The following is a 22,542-nucleotide window of genomic DNA, read 5'->3' as shown; positions in this document are numbered from 1 at the left end:
GTAGCCTAGATCTGAGGACATAAAGGATCCAAAGCTATGGTACCTGCTTCGAACACAATGACTGGGAAGACAAGATTATGTTATCATAATAACATAAAGACCTCTGTTAAGTGTCATTCACCTTCCCTGAGTTGGGAGTCATCGTTTGCATTTGAGGTACCCGAACATGCAGCATCCAGCTCACTGGGATGTTCTGGGAGGTTGTAGAATCTGTAGGATGGGGGCGGGTCTTACTGGAGCAATTAGCTCTCTGTAGACAGCCCAACCCCCATCCAGTCCACTGCTGAGAGAGCTGGAGCTAAGCCATTCTAGTCAGAAGTTCACACTGCTATGAGTCACCAGCCACTGCACCTTCCCAAGCACTGTGGACTACATTCTCTTCAAATTTTGAACCAACATAAGCCTTTCTTTCCTCCATTAAGTTGTTTCATGTCAAATATTTGTTTGTAACAATGAGAGTTAACTCCAGAAGCCTGTATCTCACAAGGAACATACTCCCAGATCTGACAGAGGCAGTAATAATTACTCCTGAGCTTTGTATTTTAATACTATCAAACATCCACATGTCGATAATAAATTACACGTGCTGGCTATGTCTGTGAATAACGGTGGATAACCATTTTAATTACCTGGACCTAAAAGCATAATTGTTCCTCATGGATGCTATTTAGATTTCTGAACCTATATGTCTTTGCTCTGCAGTTGCGTCATGCTCATATTGATTCTAATTTTTCGTGGCATTTCTTTCCCAACCGACTTTCAATCCCGGCGGTAGCAAACCCCACACAGAGCCTGCCTCATTCTCACTTGTACACTCGGTCCTTTCCTGGCAATATTAACACCACTGCCTTCTCCCATGCAACTTCCAACATCCACCATCTATTTTAGGACACTGTCTAGGGCTAAATTCCCAGTGCAGGATTCTTTTAGTTTCTGACTTCTTCAAAGAACATTTTCTGCATTTAATCTTCACTCCCTGTTCATTTCTGAACCAAATGTCATCATCTCTTTAGCTCCTGTTTCAGCACTGGGAAACGACTCTTGGCGACAGCCCACCGAGCTCTCAGCCTACCAATTTTCCCTTCGAGCTCCCATGACCCTGTGCCTCCTGAGTTATATTTAAGACTTCTGTGAACTATTATCTGGAAAATGTTTCTTTGGACTTTTATTCTTTTCTCTACTGTGTCTCTCTGTATTTCAGGTGACACTCATTTCCAGCTTTGGGTAATGGCTTCGTCTCAATTGTCTTCCCAGCCAAGCTTTAGTCTCTTTCTCCACTTCTCTGAACCCAATCGATCCCTCTATTTCTTATCATCACAGCAGTGTGTGAGATCCTTTCTGTAAATGAGATATGCTCATACCTTGCCTTTAATACTCCATTAGTTCTGCATGTTAGTTCTTCTGTTAACCAAGATTCAATGTATATTTATTATTAACACATGGAACATATAGTATAAACATTTTGAACAGAACAAGTGATATTTGTTAAGCCAAAAAAAGGAGTTTACATCAAGTTGCTAACTACATTGTTGAAATACAAATATACAGATTTTATTAAAAATTCCCAGTCTTTCTGGCTTGTGGTGTGAGACTGTTTAGTTCTATTTGGATTCAGGACAGAGCAGAACGGCAAAGGCCTGCCACCGTTATTTGTTGTTAATACACTCAGAGTGAGAACTCGTGTACCTTGAAGGAGCTGTGGGAGTTATTCTGATCCCTCTGCCTCTAATACCTCGGCCCCGGCCAGACTCTTCTGAGCCATTCAAGTAAGACAACTCCCGGAGTTGCTCTTGACGAATTTCATCATTGTAGTCCTAGAAGATAAAACGCACAAAAGATGAGTGACTGTCAGGAACTCAGTTCTTAGAGCTGAAACACAATCACACCACAAACAAGGAGAAAAATGATGAGGATTCCACTCAGTGATAGAACACTTGTCTAACATGTGAGAGACCCCGATATCTCTCATGGGCATCTCAAAATGGAAGAAAACAAATCAATAAAAACAGAGCTGGGTCTGGTTCCAAGCCTTCCCTCATAGCTTTGACCCAAGTACTCAGGAGCCCGAGGTGGAAAATGATGCTTCCAGGAATCCAGGGACTGCCTGAGAACATCCGGAATTCTAGGTCAGTCTGGGCCAAAGTGGAGCAAGACAAACAACACAGCTTTATCTTAATGCATGACTCCCCTGAAGGATGCTAAAGAATGTGTAAATCTCTTCAAGCCTCTTACTGTATAAGGAAAATGAAGCTGTTTCTTTCATCAAGAACGCGCTCTTCGCGACACTGGGTTCAATTCTCTTAAATAGCACTTTAGGCCTTATCTGAAGCAGAAAGGCAGTCCTGTAGCATAAATACCTCAGCTACAGCACCAATATTAGGGAAAAATACTGCACTGGGTGAATATGTGTAGGTCATGAGTGCCTGCTACTCAAATAGCTCCGGATTCCCAACCCAAACAGGAACAGCGTTAAGATGCAGGACAGGCGAGGGTGCCTTGGATTTGTTAAAATGATGCGCTGCCCCACGCTCTTCTTCAGAAGCTGGCCTGCACTGCTGGTAAAACGGGGAGCTTCACTATGTGCCTTATCTGTAGAAAGTGACAGTCATAGTGTAAGGCAAGTGTCATAGTCACAATCAGGGACTCTGGTGAAGCACTTGTCTTTATCTTTACTTCTATAATTACTTCCACATTTAATATGTACACACACACAAACACACTAATACAGATACACAAATCTACACACAGAGATATCCTCCCGACCCCCTGACCTCCCTCCTCTCTCTCTCTCTCTCTCTCTCTCTCTCTCTCTCTCTCTCAAACACACACACACACACACACACACACACACACACACAGACTCTCAAACAAGGAGTCTTAAACCTCAACTTTTGGTAGCGGCTGAGCCAACAGAGATAATATATGGAGCCCAGTCTTGAGATAAAGGTCCAGGGTATCATCAGATAGTGGCCATTTAGCTCAGTGCAACATGCCTGTATGTATCGATTGAGGTGCAATGAAGAAAGACTGTCAGCCACACATTTCTGCGGGGCAATCCTTGATGCATAGCTTTACCTCATGCTCCATAAACTGTCCTGATTACAATAGAAAGGGCTAATCACACTGAAATGTTTATTTTCTTATTTTCAACATGTTGCTTTAATGTGTATCCTCTTCAGCACCTGATTATAGAGACGGTGCATTTACCACAGCCAACAGATGAGGTATAAAGGGTAAACTACAGCTTCTAACAAGTATGTTATTTAGTCTCTACCTCCCAATCTCCATGTTCAAGTGCCAACTAAACTAGAGAAAGAAATAGAAACATGCCTATTACTTTACTAGAGTCGTGAATGCGGAGCAATGCTCCTGCTACTGGATCCAAACAGCTGCTCCTCACAATGGAACATGAATCTCACAATCTTCCCATGGACTATTGCTGATTACAAGAGTGTACCTGCTGCTTTCTTTGTCTTGGTAGTAAATCTGTATTTATCCAAAGTTCTCATGAATTAAGGAAAGATAGACTGGGGTTGTTACATAGCAGAAATATGATAAGTAGCCCCAGTTTGTTCAGTTCTCAACTTCCAGAATCCATGCCTTTGAAAGTTCTAGTAACCTTGAACTGGCATTGGTTGGGTGAAACTTTTCAGCTAATTACAAATGTAACTAAAGTGAATGGAAAGTGCTTACATACTGGAAATTGAGCCCTTTGCCATTGGAAATGCTTATGTTACAAGGAAGAAAAGTCTAGCTCAGTTTTCTGGAAAGTAGAATACGTGGAGAGATTCTAGTCAGTCTGTCCCTCCTGCAATACTTTCTGAGGTATCTAGAGGCACTTCAGAGTCCTCATTTCTTCGTCAAACTGGTAGAGATATGAAACATCAGTAGGAAACCTCAGAAATCTATTTTTTCCAGGGTAAAAGACAATAAATTGGTACTTTAATGCAATTAAGAATCTTGTGTCAATTTGATCTAAAGGTGTCAATGGCACAGGTGATTTGTCAGAGCAGGATGTTCGAGCTGTGCTTCTGAGTCATGCTTAATTAGTCATTATCCACTTCTTTGCATGGCAGTTCTTGGTCTGACATATTAACATTTCTTTCTTGGACCAGATGCATTCTCAAATGGAATTCAATAGCTCTGAATAAAATATCTAGGTATCATAATAGATTGAGCCACTGATTGAATCTCTTTGTTCAACATGTGCATTTACTAGTTCAGTGACATTGTTTTTCTGCTGCTCTGGAGAGGTCTACTAAGCCGGAAGGCACAGCCAAGTTGGCTGGATGAATATTTCACATTGAAGAATAACTCTTTATGTAAGTAAAACCACTATTGTCAGTGTACACCTGAGTTTCTTATGGCCCTATCTAGAAATGTTCCTTTTAAGAGATTAGTCACTTTCCAGGTTTATGGTGACCAAGAGAATAGAGTTATGTAATTACAAGTGTAACTGACCAAGAACTGGAGTTGCTACTGCAGTTGTGAAATACTACATCCCTGAGGTCATGTTACCAATAGTGTTTCTCAGCTCCCAATGTTAAAATAAGTCCGTTCCAGCAGACTCTGGATTCCTGTGTTATAAGCACTCCTTTATGCTGTTGCTGAATTGTATTAGCTTAACTTCATTACATCAGAGAACCACAGAAACTCATACTTCTCTTTCCTCAATTCCAATAAATAAGAATCCTTCTTATTTTTCACAATTATTTTGATGTTGTCACAAGAACATTTTCTCTGATCAAATCCTTTCATGTTTAATGATCTTTTGCAGTCACTTCTTCAAGAACTCAAGAGGAAATACGGAATTCTGAAACCATCAAGTTCCTAAGACCAAGTTCCGTGGAGCTGAGAGCTTTGGCAGACTCATTTGTATTAAGGCTGGGAAGGCTATTCCATTCAACATGCCCTCTACTGTGACCATTAGTGTAAATGCCGTCCTCCCGATTCAGAATGGTGATAGATAGGTTGGATATTAGCCTCATTACTGAGAATTACAAATGCAACCCTTTGGAATTCAAGCAAAAAATTCAACTTATTTAATGCCTCACTTAGTGAGAAACTGTGAGACAGTCCTGGAGGTTGGCAAACATGAGAACTGATTGATGACAGAGAATAGAATAATTTGGTTAGTGCAGAACTATGACGGTAGCGCACAGGTTACTTTATATGTGGTGACGTATGAAAAAAAGTATAAGGACAACAGTTTAAGGTTGCGTAACATAATTTTATTTTTTTCTGTAATTTCTAAAATGCTTTGCTTTTTTTCAATTTTCAAAACAATAACATGTATACTCACAATGAATTTCATCTGTTCCTTCCCCCGAATAAGATAACTTTATGAAACAATTTCCATGAAATGTATGTGTTTCCTGTTGCCTCTCAGATAAGGCTCTCCCACTGTGCTGGCATATGGTGTAAACAGTATAAAAAAGCAGAGACCAGAAGGATGTTCGGATGTTCCTCGAAAGGACTAATGCACACAGTCCGTGCATTAAATGTATATGCATAATTTCCCAGTTACATACAGTCCGTTCCATCTGCTATGGTGGCGTTTTGCCAAAATACAAATTGGGAAGATTATTTAACTTACATTTAGATGGCAGATAATGGCAGGTGTTAATAGGCAACCTGGGGGTTTAGTCAGGGCCCGTTTTACTGCCAAATCCTTTCCATTAAGACTCCACAGGCCTTGGCGCCAGTCATTTGAAACTGTGGAATGAGCTGGTGAGATGCCTCACTGAATAAAGACACTTAATGCCAAGGCAGACAATCTGAGCTCTCCTGGAAATCTACATGGTGAGAGAAAAGAATCCTCTCCTGCAGGATGTCCCTCCATATAGTTGTCATGGTACCAGCACACTGCACACACAGGTACACACAGACACACACACACATACATGAACACACACATACATACATACATACATACATACATACACACACACACTAAGTAAATAAATACATAATTGTACAAAAATGAAATGTATCATGCAGTCTTTGGGGGAGGGTTTATAAAGAGGACTGAAGAAATATCAACATCTAGAAATTGTATTAATGAACAAGAACATGAAACTGAAAGTGGTGGCACAAGCCTGCTATTCTAGAACCTGGAAACTAAGAACACTCTGTCTTAACAAAGTAAATACTCTTAAATAAAAGGAAATTGTTGGCTCTGAGCCCGTATCATACTTATAACTGAGCTGGAATGGATGAAAAACTTAAACAAACAAACAAAAACAAAAAAAAACCCAACACACTTTAGAAGACATTGTGTAGTAAAACAAAGAATTAGGCAGCGTCACTGAGTTAGCACAGAATGAGCTTTACTCACTAGAAACCAGAATATTAGCCAAATATTGTCAAATAAGATTAAATTGCAATTTGTTAAGAATCTGCCCAATGAATGACTTTGTGTAAAGTTCATATAGACCTCTATATGGGTATTCATCAAAGAAAATTAAATATCAGAAATTGAAAATGTCTTTGACTTTGAGCCTTAAATTGTTTTTGATGGCAACTTTTGATCCAAATGTCTTTTACTGTTGTTCCTGTTATTAAAATGTCATTATAAACTATTCAAAATACATGACCAATTGTGATAACAAGGTTGACTGAATGCATATATTATGCAGAATTGTTAGAATAGCTGATTTTCTTTCTTTGTTTTTTTTTTTTTTATTTTCTTCATGGGAGGAAATACAGGGACAAAGACTGGAGCAGGGACTGAAGAAAAGGTCATCCAGAGACCGCCCCATCTGGGAATTTATCTCATATGCAGGCACCAAACCCAGTCATTATTGATGATGCTAAGAAGTGCTTGCTCACAGGAGCCAGATATGGGTGACTCCTGAGAGGCTCTGCTAAAGCCCTACTGATACAGATGAGGATGGTTGCAGCTAACCATTGGATTGAACAAGGGTACTCCAATGGGGGAGTCAGAGAAAAGACTGAAGGAGCAGAAGGGGTTTGCAACCCCATAGGAAGAACAACAATATCAACCAACCAGACCCCAACCAGAGCTCTCAGGGACTAAACCACCAACCAATGAGTACACAGGAAGGGACCCATGACTCCAGCTGCATATGCAGCAGAGGATGGCATTGTCCAGCATCAATAGGAGGAAAAGCCCTTGGTATTGTGAAGGGTCATTTCCCCAATATAAGTTAATAGCAGGGCGTTGAGGTTGGACTTAGGATACTAGAAAAATATTCATTTAACTATAGATGTCAAATTTGAGATGCTACAAATATCAAGTTTTGTTTACCAAAGTAAAGTCACTATAAGCTTGTTCATTAAATGTTCTTGGGATATTCATAAAAATTTCCAGCATTGAGGAAGGGTATTAGGCACACAGACCCACCTCTAGCTGAGGAGACATTGGAATTTGATTGGTGCAGGGAGAGGGAGAGGGAGAGGGAGAGGGAGAGGGACAGGGACAGGGACAGGGACAGGGACAGGGACAGGGACAGGGAGAGGAAGAAAGAGTTTTATTCAATAGAATAACACCAGTATATTATCCACATTTTTGGGCAGGGTCATTCACAGGTATAGTTGGTTAACAAGAATAAGATTTCACTTTTTAAGCATACATTGTCTTCGAGAAAGAGAGAAACACACATGCGCGTGCGCACACACACATACAGAGAGAGAGAGAGAGAGAGAGAGAGAGAGAGAGAGAGAGAGGGAGGGAGAGATATGAATTGGATGGGTAATGAGTTGGAAGAAAATCTCAGTGGAGAGCATGATTATGAAAAATACACATTATATGAATTTTTAAATAATAAATGAAAACATTTATTGGCAAGTTGTCAAGCACATGGCATGGAACTATATTGAATTTTCAATAATTATAGGCTTTAATTTAATCCTTTAACATATGCTAATTTTTACTGAAAGAGCAAACTCTTTTCAGCAAAACCACTTTTACAATAACAATCTAATGGTCCTCAAATCTTCTTCAATGCAAAATCACGGTGGAAAGCATCATTTGAGAAAAATGTGTAAAATTTCAGGTCCTAAACATGGTTGATATGGTTGGCTGCTGTCAGTAATCCTTCAACCTGAGGCCTCTTTGTAGGAAAGGCAAAATTCTAAACTGAATTTTCTTTAGTGTCTGTATCTTTAATGTTCTGAAGCTTACACTTCAGTTTCAAAGTTCACAGATATTTACAAAATGTTGACTAGCCAAGCACTCTGAGTCTATATGAAGCCTGCTTCATAGGACAGAATTCATGTCTAATACTGTAAGCAGATGCAGAAACCTATGTGATGATCCCAGAGTGGTGTAAGCTACATGAACATGGTCACATTGGCCAAAACTGCCTTCTAAATAGTATGTTCATACCAGTGGTTGTATATCACAGGCTGGCTTCGAGTTCCCTATCTAGTCTTGGAAGAGGGAGTTTTTCTGACCTTCCACCCTCTACCTCCCTGGTGCTAAGCTTTAGCGTGTTCCACCATACCCGGTTCATGATACACTGGGGACCTGAACATGCCAGGAAGACTTTATCAACATAGCTAAATACCACTACTTTTAATATTTGTTACTGATATTTCGATAGTTAATGCTGTGCCTCTGAAGGGAAAGAACCAGCCCTCTCAAAATGACTCATTGTCACTCTAAATCACTTTTAAAGTAGTTAGCTTGCAGAAATTTAGGAAATGCTCAATATGTTCCAGCATATATTTAGCCCTATTTTGAAAATGGATATAATATCTTTTTTTCATAAAACAATATATTAAATGGTCTCCCAGCTTCTGCCTAAGCACCACAAGGGAGTTTACATCCATGGCAATTATTAATGGAGGCAGTGATTTGATTATTTCCAATCAGTTTGAAAAATCCTTGAAGGCTAAATGAAAGATCCCATCATGATTTCAAGAGAGTGAGAAGAAAGGACACCTACTTGACAAGCTTTATAAAAGCATATCTGATATAGGGCTGTTTTCTTCAAGACCCAAAAACTCTTAAATGTCAATGAGGAAAAATAAATCAGCAGTTAGGAAATATGTAGAAGGTTGGATACAGTGTTCCGAAAATGAGGGTGTACGAGTGGGAAACGAGCCTTGGAAAAGATGGTTGACAATGTACACTGCCAGAGAGTTACAAAATAAAGCAGTCATGTGCCTGTAAAATTCGGAGAATCTATATTATAATAGCAGACCATGGTACAACAGAAAACATCTGTTCCTGGTGGTGGTTTGAAACAGCACGGCCCCTTTGCGTTTTCATAGTTTGAAGGCTTTTCTACAGAAATGATCATAATCTACCCATAGGTGGAAAAATCAAGCCACCCCTCCCTGGACATGAGTCTAAGATTTTCAGTGACACATTAACCTACACAAGGAGATTTGAAAGTGTCTTTATTCATGAGCATCAGAGCTTTTAAACAACTGTAATGTCACCCATGAGGAGTGGGAAAACTGATACATGTAGACAAGGAAATATTTATGGTAAGTAAAAGGGAGCGAATAAGCCAGGGTATAGGATTTAGTGTTTTTAATTAAGAGTCAATTATAAAGCGCTACATGGATGCTCATACAATACATGTATAAATCTGGAGCTAGATAGATATCTCTTAGCAAATTGTCATAGACAGGACACTAATCAAGCCTCCTTCATAGGAACTGTTGACTTCCAGGCAGTCTCTAGTGCATCACAAGTAAACCCAAGATATCATACGATTGCACCTTGATGAAGCATAAAGGATTGGTACCTACATTTACAGCATTGGGGTTAAACGAGGAACACAGGGCAACTCGCAAATAGGGCAAAGTATTTTAAATGCCTCACATTTTGTACCACTATTCCGTTTTTAATTCCTTCTTGCTCTGATATACTCACACAGTCTCCTGGAGGTAGGACGTGTACCTCTTTGGGTACATCATCCTTTACAAGTAGAAAGAAAACAAAGAAAGCAGGCACCAGCCAAGCTAGTGAAAACATTGACTGTATAGACAGAGTGGAGTCAATTGGAAGTGAACAGAGAATATGTTTTCATAATCAAAAGATATTGTACATGTCAGAAAGCTCTAGCAAGAGAAACAACTGTGAGTGCTAGCATGAGAGACATGGGCTTGAGTAGCTCACTTTACAACAAAATGAGCAATAAATGATTGTTTCTCCATTTGTGGGCAGGCTGGAAATTAACTGTGCCGAGCTTGATGAGATCCAAACTTGCAATGTTATTAGAGAGAACTTCCATGTCAGAATTATTCCTGTAAACCAGCTGGCCCATAAAGCCATTTATTCCAACTTGAATGCATTATATCATATAACTTTTTTAATGCAAAGACACAGCAAGGGATGATTTGCAACAAGGAAAAGAGACAACAAACTCCTAGTGAGTTGAAACTTTCCCAGTACTGACACAAATGTTGGCTTTATCTGTAAGGCAACTGAAACAGTAATTATAAATGATATTTCACATATTATGTAATTTACTGGCTATCGGAGACAAAATGTTTAGGTAGAAAATCTTCAGATTAAAACATGAAATGTAAAATTGAGAAAATGTACACAGGAAATTGTACTAGATTAGCCGATTCAGCATAAACAGTATAAGTGCAAGGCCACAGAAACAAGAAATAGTTAAATAAACGCCGGAGGCAATAAATACGTGAAGTAAACAAAAGTCATGAATTATAATATGTGGAATATAAGTATTTGACATCATCCATTTGTAAAAGTTAAAATATCACATAGGACAGTTTTAAGTGACTTTATGCTAAATTAAAAACTTAGATGAAACTTGAGCCTCGGGACCGCAGCTAAGACCAACTTTTCTGCTTCAAGTGACCTGACCGGTGGCCTTGGGACACACAGAGGCAAAATTCCTCTAGGACCAGACACTTCCGGTTTTTAGCAGGAGTCCCAATCTCGCACTCCCTGCCTCCAGCTCACTGCTCCCAAACCTCATGGGAGAGAGAGCTCACCCCCGAGACCGGTGGGCACTCCTGAGACTGCAGAGCAGAAGAGACCACCAACACTGCCCACCCCTGCCCACATCCCTGGCCCAAGAGGAAACTGTATACGGTCTCTGGGTAACCTTGGATAAGGGCACAGGAGCAGGAAATCCGCTGCGTCTGAGACACCGCCGGAACCTGAAGGGACCAACCAGATAAACAGTTCTCTGCACCCAAATCCCGTGGGAGGGAGAGCTAAACCTTCAGAGAGGCAGACACGTCTGGGAAACCAGAAGAGTCTACACTCAGCCCACATCTCTGACTCCAGAGGAAAACAACAAATGCCATCTGGAACCCTGGTGCACGGAAGCTACCAGAAAGGGCAGCGCAGATCTTCCTGGTTGCTGCCACCTCAGAGAGCTCATAAGCAACACCCCACAAGCAAACTTGAGCCTCAGGACCACAGGTAAGACAAACATTCCAGCTCCAAGCGACCTGCCTGGTGAACTCAAGACACAGGCCCACAGGAACAGCTGAAGACCTGTAGATAGGAAAAACTACACGCCCAAAAGCAGAACACTCTGTCCCCAAAACTGGCTGAAAGAAAACAGGAAAACAGGTCTACAGCACTCCTGACACACAGGCTTATAGGACAGTCTAGCCACTGTCAGAAACAGCAGAACAAAGTAACTCTAGAGATAATCTGATGGCGAGAGGCAAGCGCAGGAACCCAAGCAACAGAAACCAAGACTACATGGCATCATTGGAGCCCAATTCTCCCACCAAAGCAAACACAGACTATCCAAACACACCAGAAAAGCAAGATCTAGTTTTAAAATCATATTTGATCATGATGCTGGAGGACTTCAAGAAAGACAAGAAGAACTCCCTTAGAGAAACACAGGAAAACATAAATAAACAAATAGAAGCCTACAGAGAGGAATTGCAAAAATCCCTGAAAGAATCCAGGAAAACACAATCAAACAATTGAAGGAATTTAAAATGGAAATAGAAGCAATCAAGAAAGAACACATGGAAACAACCCTGGATATAGAAAACCAAAAGAAGAGACAAGGAGCTGTAGATACAAGCTTCACCAACAGAATACAAGAGATGGAAGAGAGAATCTCAGGAGCAGAAGATTCCATAGAAATCATTGACTCAACTGTCAAAGATAATGTAAAGCGGAAAAAGCTACTGGTCCAAAACATACAGGAAATCCAGGACTCAATGAGAAGATCAAACCTAAGGATAATAGGTACAGAAGAGAGTGAAGACTCCCAGCTCAAAGGACCAGTAAATATCTTCAACAAAATCATAGAAGAAAACTTCCCTAACCTAAAAAAAGAGATACCCATAGGCATACAAGAAGCCGACAGAACTCCAAATAGATTGGACCAGAAAAGAAACACCTCCCGACACATAATAGTCAAAACACCAAATGCACAAAATAAAGAAAGAATATTAAAAGCAGTAAGGGAAAAAGGTCAAGTAACATATAAAGGCAGATCTATCAGAATCACACCAGACTTTTCACCAGAGACTATGAAAGCCAGAAGATCCTGGACAGATGTCATACAGATGCTAAGAGAACACAAATGCCAGCCCAGGTTACTTTATCTTGCAAAACTCTCAATTAACATAGATGGAGAAACCAAGATATTCCATGACAAAACCAAATTTACACAGTATCTTTCTAAAATCCAGCACTACAAAGGATAATAAATGGTAAAGCCCAACATAAGGAGGAAAAAGCAAGAAACTAATCGTCTTGGCAACAAAACAAAGAGAATGAAAGCACACAAACATAACCTCACATCGAAATATGAATATAACAGGAAGCAATAATCACTATTCCTTAATATCCCTCAACATCAATGGTCTCAACTCCCCAATAAAAAGACATAGATTAACAAACTGGATACGCAATGAGGACCCTGCATTCTGATGCCTACAGGAAACACACCTCAGAGACAAAGACAGACACTACCTCAGAGTGAAAGGCTGGAAAACAACTTTCCAAGCAAATGGTCGGAAGAAGCAAGCTGGAGTAGCCATTCTAATATCAAATAAAATCAATTTTCAATTAAAAGTCATCAAAAAAGATAAGGAAGGAGACTTCATATTCATCAAAGGAAAAATTCACCAAGATGAACTCTCAATCCTAAATATCTATGCACATACATACATACATTAAAGAAACCTTACTAAAGCTCAAAACACACATTGCACCTCACACAATAATAGTACGAGATTTCAACACCCCACTCTCATCAATGGACAGATCATGGAAACAGAAATTAAACAGAGACGTAGACAGACTAAGAGAAGTCATGAAACAAATGGACTTAACAGATATTTATAGAACATTCTATTCTAAAGCAAAAGGATATACCTTCTTCTCAGCTCCTCATGGTACTTTCTCCAAAATTGAACATATATTTGGTCAAAAAACGGGACTCAACAGGTACAGAAAGATAGAAATAATCCCATGCATGCTATCAGACCAACACGGCCTAAAGCTGGTCTTCAATAACAATAAGGGAAGAACGCCCACATATACGTGGAACTTGAACAATGCTCTACTCAACGATAACCTGGTCAAGGAAGAAATAAAGAAAGAAATTGAAGACTTTTTAGAATTTAATGAAAATGAAGGTACAACATACCCAAACTTATGGGACACAATGAAAGCTGTGCTAAGAGGAAAACTCATAGCTCTGAGTGCCTGCAGAAAGAAACGGGAGAGAGCATATGTCAGCAGCTTGACAGCACACCTAAAAGCTCTAGAACAAAAAGAAGCAAATACACCCAGGAGGAGTAGAAGACAGGAGATAATCAAACTCAGAGCTGAAATCAGCCAAGTAGAAACAAAAAAGACCATAGAAAGAATCAACAGAACCAAAAGTTGGTTCTTTGAGAAAATCAACAAGATAGATAAACCCTTAGCCAGACTAATGAGAGGACACAGAGAGTGTGTCCAAATTAACAAAATCAGAAATGAAAAGGGAGAAATAACTACAGATTCAGAGGAAATTCAAAAAATCATCAGATCTTACTATAAAAGGCTATATTCAACAAAACTTGAAAATCTCCAGGAAATGGACAATTTCCTAGACAGATAACAGATACCGAAGTTAAATCAGGAACATATAAACCAGTTAAACAACCCCATAACTCCTAAGGAAATAGAAGCAGTCATTAAAGGTCTCCCAACCAAAAAGAGCCCAGGTCCAGACGGGTTTAGTGCAGAATTCTATCAGACCTTCATAAAAGACCTCATACCAATACTATCCAAACTATTCCACAAAATTGAAACAGATGAGCACTACCGAATTCCTTCTATGAAGCCACAATTACTCTTATACCTAAACCACACAAAGACCCAACAAAGAAAGAGAACTTCAGACCAATTTCCCTTATGAATATCGACGCAAAATACTCAATAAAATTCTGGCAAACCGAATCCAAGAGCACATCAAAACAATCATCCACCATGATCAAGTAGGCTTCATCCCAGGCATGCAGGGATGGTTTAATATATGGAAAACCATCAACGTGATCCATTATATAAACAAACTGAAAGAACAAAACCACATGATAATTTCATTAGATGCTGAGAAAGCATTTGACAAAATTCAACACCCCTTCATGATAAAAGTCCTGGAAAGAATAGGAATTCAAGGCCCATAACTAAACATAGTAAAAGCCATATACAGCAAACCAGTTGCTAACATTAAACTAAATGGAGAGAAACTTGAAGCAATCCCACTAAAATCAGGGACTAAACAAGGCTGCCCACTCTCTCCCTACTTATTCAATATAGTTCTTGAAGTTCTAGCAGAGCAATCAGACAACAAAAGGAAATCAAGGGGATACAGATCGGGAAAGAAGAAGTCAAAATATCACTATTTGCAGATGATATGATAGTATATTTAAGTGATCCCAAAAGTTCCACCAGAGAACTACTAAAGCTGATAAACAACTTCAGCAAAGTGGCTGGGTATAAAATTAACTCAAATAAATCAGCAGCCTTCCTCTACACAGAAGAGAAACAAGCCCAGAAAGAAATTAGGGAAACGACACCCTTCATTATAGATCCAAATAATATAAAGTACCTCGGTGTGACTTTAACCAAGCAAGTAAAAGATCTGTACAATAAGAACTTCAAGACTCTGCAGAAAGAAATTGAAAAAGACCTCAGAAGATGGAAAGATATCCCATGATCATGGATTGGCAGGATTAATATAGTAAAAATGGCCATTCTACCAAACGCGATCTACAGATTCAATGCAATCCCCATCAAAATACCAATCCAATTCTTCAAAGAGTTAGACAGAACAATTTGCAAATTCATCTGGAATAACAAAAAACCCAGGATAGCTAAAACTATGCTCAACAATAAAAGGACTTCAGGGGGAATCACTATCCTTGAACTCAAGCAGTATTACAGAGCAATAGTGATAAAAACTGCATGGTATTGGTACAGAGACAGTCAGATAGACCAATGGAACAGAATTGAAGACTCAGAAATGAACCCACACACCTATGGGCACTTGATTTTTTAAGGAGCCAAAACTATCAAATGGAAAAAAAGATAGCATTTTCAGCAAATGGTGCTGGTTCAACTGGAGGTGAACATGTAGAAGAATGCAGATCGATCCATGCTTATCACCCTGTACAAAGCTTAAGTCCAAGTGGATCAAGGACCTCCACATCAAACCAGATACACTCAAACTAATAGAAGAAATACTAGGGCAGCATCTCGAACACATGGGCACTGGAAAAAATTTCCTGAACAAAACACCAATGGCTTATGGTCTAAGATCAAGAATCGACAAAAGGGATCTCATAAAACTGCAAAGCTTCTGTAAGGCAAAGGACACTGTGGTTAGGACAAAACGGCAACCAACAGATTGGGAAAAGTTCTTTACCAATCCTACAACAGATAGAGGCCTTATATCCAAAATATACAAAGAACTCAAGAAGTTAGACCGCAGGGAGCAAATAACCCTATTAAAAATTGGAGTTCAGAACTAAACAAAGAATTCCCAGCTGAGGAATGCCGAATGGCTGAGAAACACCTAAAGAAATATTCAACATCTTTAGTCATAAGGGAAATGCAAATCAAAACAACCCTGAGATTCCACCTCACACCAGTGAGAATGGCTAAGATCAAAAACTCAGGTAACAACAAATGCTGGCGAGGATGTGGAGAAAGAGGAACACTCCTCCATTGTTGGCGGGATTGCAGACTGGTACAACCATTCTGGAAATATGTCTGGAGGTTCCTGAGAAAATTGGACATTGAAATACCTGAGGATCCAGCTATACCTCTCTTGGGCATATACCCAAAAGATGCCCCAACATATAAAAAAGACACATGCTCCACTCTGTTCATAGCAGCCTTATTTATAATAGCCAGAAGCTGGAAAGAACCCAGATGCCCTTCAACAGAGGAATGGATACAGAAAATGTGGTACATCTACACAATGGAATATTACTCAGCTATCAAAAACAATGCCTTTATGAAATTCATAGACAAACGGTTGGAACTGGAAAATATCATCCTGAGTGAGGTAACCCAATCACAGAAAAACACACATGGTATGCACTCATTGATAATTGGCTATTAGCCCAATTGCTTGAATTACCCTAGATGCATAGAACACATGAAACTCAAGACGGATGATCAAAATGTGAATGCTTCACTCCTTCTTTAAAAGGGGGAACAAGAATACCCTTGGCAGGGAATAGAGAGGCAAAGATTAAAACAGAGACAGAAGGAACACCTATTCAGAGCCTGCCCCACATGTGGCCCATACATATACAACCACCCAATTAGACAAAATGGATGAAGCAAAGAATTGCAGGCGGACAGGAGCTGGATGTAGATCTCTCCTGAGAGACACAGTCAGAATACAGCAAATACAGAAGCGAATACCAGCAGCAAACCACTGAACTGAGAATAGGACCCCGTTGAAGGAATCAGAAAAAGAACTGGAAGAGCTTGAAGGGGCTCGAGACCCCTTATGAACAACAATGCCAACCAACCAGAGCTTCCAGGGACTAAGCTACTACCTAAAGACTATACATGGAGTGACCCTGGACTCTGACCTCATAGGTAGCAATGAATATTCTAGTAAGAGCACCAGTGGAAGGGGAAGCCCTGGGTCCTGCTAAGACTGAACCCCCAGTGAACTAGATTGTTGGGGGGAGGGCGGCAATGGGGGGAGGATGGGGAGGGGAACACCCATAAAGAAGGGGAGGGGGAGGGATTGGGGGATGTTTGCCCAGAAACCGGGAAAGGGAATAACATTCGAAATGTAAATAAGAAATATTCAAGTTAATAAAAAAAAAAACTTAGATGAAGTGTCTCAGACATTTATAAAAAAAAGGCAATGAAGTCATTGAAGAATATGTAAGAAATAGACACTTAAAATGAGGCATGACCAGAAAATAGTCACATTTATTATAATATTCAAAAAGCTTTACAGTGAATTAAAAATATATGTTCAAATGTTTTTATATTGAGCTTACAAAAGGAATATTATAAATTCCCAGGACACTGGAATGGATGGAAAGTTTTTAAGTTTGTTTGCAGAAATGAATTTTTCCCACAGGAATGCATGGTTGTTGTCTCTTGTTTTAAAGAATTGCAGTTTACAATACAACAAGAAATAATGTAAGCAATCTCATGAGTGGGAAAAGGAACAAAGGGAGAAAACTCTCCTAGAAAAATAAAGTACCGAGGAGTGCTAGCCAACCTGGAAAAGGCATCACTAGAAAAACCTCAATAAAATAAAAATGGTAGCAGGACAGACATTTTTCTTCCCACAATGAGCAGTGGGCCAGTGTGCGTGGTCTCTCTCCTTAGTCTCAGACTGCCTAGGGAAGTTTCAGAACTGTCCAGGCACACACAGCAAGGAAAGGAAGACACAGAAATAAACCAAACCAAGGAAAATGCTGTTGCTGTGTATTTAACAGTTTCCCTTTACTTATTGAACCATACCATTCTCCTTAGTTCCAGGTGGATAACTGTGTACAAGACTCAGAAAGGCATTAGATGAATCAGAGCTAAGGGCATAAGAGAGGCAAGGGTATAACGTAGTTAATGATTACAAGTAGGAGTGGCGGTGTATGCCTTTGTTCTCACCACTCTGCAGACTGAGAAGGAAGGAACAGGAGTTAAAGCCAGCTGGGCTAAGAGAGACCTCTTCTCACAATGCCAACTAAACAAAAACAAACCATAAGGAGCCTTCATGTTGGTCTATTTAATTAATTATCTTTCATGAATGATTAAAATACGTGGTATCTTAAGTAGTCTTGAATCCAAATTAGAAAAACGTGTTACTTGCTAGAAAAGGGATCATTAAAACCTAATAAACATCAAAATAAACAGTAAAGAGACTCACTGTTTTCCAGGTATGAATTGGTGACTATCCAATCCACATAAGCGGAGCAGGAGGGGTTAGAAGGCTGATGGACAGAAAACTGGGAAAGGGAATAACATTTGAAATGCAAATAAGAAATACCCAATTTAATAAAAATGGAAAGAAATAAGAAAGATAATTTAGGTTATTGCTGTGGCAATGTTAAGGAATAGTAATTTACAAATTTTTATTGAGCAAATGCAATATGCATAAACAAGGGCTCTATCAAATTTACATAGATAAAACTTTAATACTTTCATGAAGACATTTGTGTCCTTTGGGAGGAGAGAGATGGCTAAGCAAGGGAAGGTACTTGCTGCCCTTGCAGAAGCTCTGGGTTCAGTTCTTAACACCCACCTGGCGGCTCTTAACCATCCCTAACCGTTGTTTGACAGTGTCTGGCTCCTTCGTCTGACCTCTGCAGGCTTAGGGATGCAAATGGTGTACATATGCACACACAAGCACAACAGAAATACAAAAAAATCAAGTTAATACATCAAACAAAAGGTTTAAAATGCAATCTGCGGGGCTATAATGTAATAAGATTTTATTTATGTGCAATAGCATCACATGGAACATTTATAAAATATTTACTATGTAGCAAATATTTTTGCATATACATATATAAAATACATACATATACATATGTACATATATGTGTGTGTGTGTGTGTGTGTGTGTAAACATTTTTACATAACTCCATATGTGCTGGGTATCCAATCTCCATGTACCCACAAAACAGGTAGTAACTATTGACCTTTGAAGACTGAAGAAACTTTACCTGAGATTAAAGCATGTTTACAATCAATTACACAAGGAATGTATCAATTGTGAACTCAGACTTCACCTTTCAGTCATCCAACAGAAACTTAAGACCACATTTATTATCCACCACTTTGAAACCAGGGACTAAACCACCAACCAGAGTGAACATGGATGATCCACGGCTCCAACCGCACATGTAGCAGAGGATGGCATTGTCTGGCAACAATAGGAGGAGAAGTCCTTGATCCTGTCAAGGCTTGTTTCCCAAGTGTAGGGGAATGCCAAAGTGTTGAGGTGGGAGTGGGAGCATCCTCATAGAAGCAGGGGGAGGGGAATGGAACGGGGGGGGAGTGGGAAAGGGGATAACATTTGAAATGTAAATACATAAAGTATCCAATAGAAAACATGACAAGAAAACAGGATCGATTCAATTCACGACAAGATCAAAGCATGCCCTAATTTTAATCCTCTGCAATGTCTATTAGCAGACCATATATGGGAGCATATATGTATATACTTATATGTATATCCATGCATTAACCACTGATATAAAGGCCATGCATTTGCAGAGTGGGAAGGGATATACAGGGGTGTGTACTGAGAGGAAAGGGAACTGGAAATTGCAAGTAAAATACAATCTCAAAGGTAAACAATGAAATGAGAAAACACATGGACTGGTTATTTGTTTCAAATTTTACAGCTGAGTTTTTTCCATTAGTCATGAGGTGGTTGCTTGCCACAGTTCGACCAAGTAAAGCTACCAAGTCTCTACTAAGTAGAGAACTGCTGTGTCCACCCAGAGACAGAAAGGTTGGTGCCTTGACTACTCCTTCCTGAGCTTTGCCTGATCCGGCACTGCAAGCATATATCTGGGGTCAGCAGAAAGACTAACTAGGTTCCTTATGTGAGCATTGGAATAGATGCTACCTCACTACAGAAAATGCCATAACTTCCTTAGGACAAATGGACATTTCCTGTAGAAGATATTATCCTGGCTATTCAAATCATTTTGCAATAAAGCAATTGTATTTTGATTCTGCATTCATATTTTAACTTTCATAGTTTGTTAGTTCTTGGAATTTAAACTTACTGTAAAGTGTGAACAGAGCTAAAAGAACTATAGAAAAACTCATAGTTTCTTTAGTCTTTAGGTATGCCTTTCCATTCTCTGGAGAGGAAACCAACATTTTCATGATAAAATTATAAAAATCTATGCATTGAAACACACAAGAGGAGAAAAAGAATTCTCTGTACAAATTGTGATTATGTTGATAGACGAACAGTTTATGTCCTAAATTTTTCCATTTATAATCCATGATGATCTCTACTACTTTACTAATTTATTTAATACTATTCTGTACAATACATTGTCCAGCATATCTCAACTGACAAACACATGAAGAGTACTTATCTTAGCATGCTAGTTTCATACATGATGTATGCATATACCCCCAGACCTTGGGAGACCAAACTTGGTGGATCCTCGGTTCATTTTAGAGCTGGTAGTATATGCAAGACTCAGGGCTGGGCATTCATGTATGCATTGCAGCCCTGCATCTTTATATGAAAGAAATAAAAAACGCCAGGATGATTTATGATATATAGCATATGTATGGCTAAAAAATCAAATTTTGTGTTGTTTTGGGATGATCCTTGGAGTATACAAGTGTTTTCTATTTTATTCATTGATACCCTTATTTTTAAAAACCTACTGGGAACACTTTGGTAATAAAATATGAATGTAAATGATAAAACTTACTAGAAAATATATTTGAATAATAACATAAAAATGCATTTGTAGACAAGAATTCCTTTGATGATAGCTGACAATGGACTGGACTATGTGAGGTAGCATTCTTCTAATTATAGGGAAATTGTAGGGCAGTTGGCTCTTGTGTGGCTGTCAATGTCATCAAAAACAGAATGTGAAGAAATGCTTACTTGGGAAGCCATTGAACACATAAAGAGTTAGAAATAGGAACGCAACATCATCATTTTATTAAAGCAGCATACCCCAGGTGTGTGTGTATATGTGTGTTTGTGTGTGTGTTTGTGTGAGTGTGTGTATATGTGAGTGTTTGGGTAACATTGTGTCCAAAAAATGGACAATTTTCCATTGCTAATGGTGTGTTTTATGTGTAAAATCAGAAAAAAAGTTTTATATCTTTACACATGTAAAATATAGAATGCTTTACATGTTTTTAATATTTTGGGAGTTTACTTTCAGGATATTTCAGGATAGTGTTATTTTGACTACCCCTGACTATGGAATCAATGTACAAGGGCAGTTTCAGAGAACCAGAGGGATTTTGTGTTCTGTAGACTCATTACATACCATGTGACAATATTCCTTTACATTTTAAATTTTCAGATGTCCAACCTGGTTTTTAAACCAAACATAAATGTTAAGAAAATCATGCTCAATAAATTCCCAAAAAACCATGTTGAAGGCTAGTCCATAGTATAACCTAATTCGAAGTAGATGCTTTGGGAGGTCCTTAGTATGAGGGCTACCAATGGGACTACTACTTTTCTTAGCAAGCAAGGACAAGCCTCTCCTTTTCTTTCATGTACCAAGAAAAGTCTGAGAATAAAGTGAGGAAACGAAACCCAGATAGACCCAATTATGCTAACAGGTAATGCTGGACTTCCAGACCTGGGATCAAGAAAAATAAGATGGTTCATAAACTCTACAGCATTTATTTAGAGTGTCACAAATTGGCAAAAAATATGCTTAATGTTCCTCTTCAATGGAACGGTTGAGGTGTTTTTATTTTAATTTCTGTACTTATAAGAAAAAATACCAATTTTTATAATTTTATGGTCAGTTACAATATAAATTTTAAAATATTAATATCCACATACTGATTATCATGGCTGTTTTAACATCTATGTTTTAGAGTAAAATCAAAGGTACACATCATTTCTTTATCTTTTATGACTTCCCTTATGTATCATTTTACTATACTAACTAGCACCATTTATTCATCTTGAGAACAATATAAGTGCCCTCAAAGTTATTTCTAACATTTGAGGATTTTTGAGTTGCTAATACTCCTTGTTTATTAATAGTCAGTTTATTGAAAAATGGAAAAAGAAAAACAGAGAGGCAAATACACAATCAAAGCTAACCACCGTGTTTTCAAAACAAGTATTTTTTAATGAATAAGAGTTTATTTCATGGTTATTACAAACAAACATATAAATCATTCCAAATTATTTGATGAACTCAAGTATTCCAATCTGTGAGGATTTTTGTACATTCCTAATCTATGAATAAAACTGTATCTTCAACTTTCTCCCTGCTGTGTCATGCATGTGTCCTCTCTGTATTGACTATATCTCTGGTTGTTTAATAAAACATCTGACAAAACACCTTAAGAAAAGAAGGGTTTATTTCCCTTACAGTTTGAACTACTAATCATAATAGCAG

General features: G+C 38.8%; 1 protein-coding gene across 3 annotated transcripts in view; it reads right to left on the bottom strand.

The window, feature by feature from the left end:
* Khdrbs2 (KH RNA binding domain containing, signal transduction associated 2) overlaps positions 1-22,542 on the bottom strand; it is a 506,623-nt gene that overhangs the window by 219,580 nt on the left and 264,501 nt on the right. For all 3 annotated transcript variants that reach the window (XR_015628455.1, XR_015628456.1, NM_133318.2), the window contains exon 5: positions 1,687-1,814. Coding sequence is in view for 1 of the 3 variants with exons in the window: in NM_133318.2 (NP_579852.1) it covers positions 1,687-1,814 (128 nt within the window). In the remaining 2 variants the exon portion in view is untranslated. The remainder of the gene's footprint in view (positions 1-1,686; positions 1,815-22,542) is intronic.

The sequence above is a fragment of the Rattus norvegicus genome, chromosome 9 (genome assembly GCF_021556685.1).
Source record: "Rattus norvegicus strain SHRSP/BbbUtx chromosome 9, alternate assembly SHRSP_T2T, whole genome shotgun sequence".
Classification (NCBI taxonomy): Eukaryota; Metazoa; Chordata; class Mammalia; order Rodentia; family Muridae; genus Rattus; species Rattus norvegicus.
The sequence above is the reverse complement of the archived record's forward strand: the minus strand, read 5'-3'. Positions and strand labels throughout refer to the sequence as shown.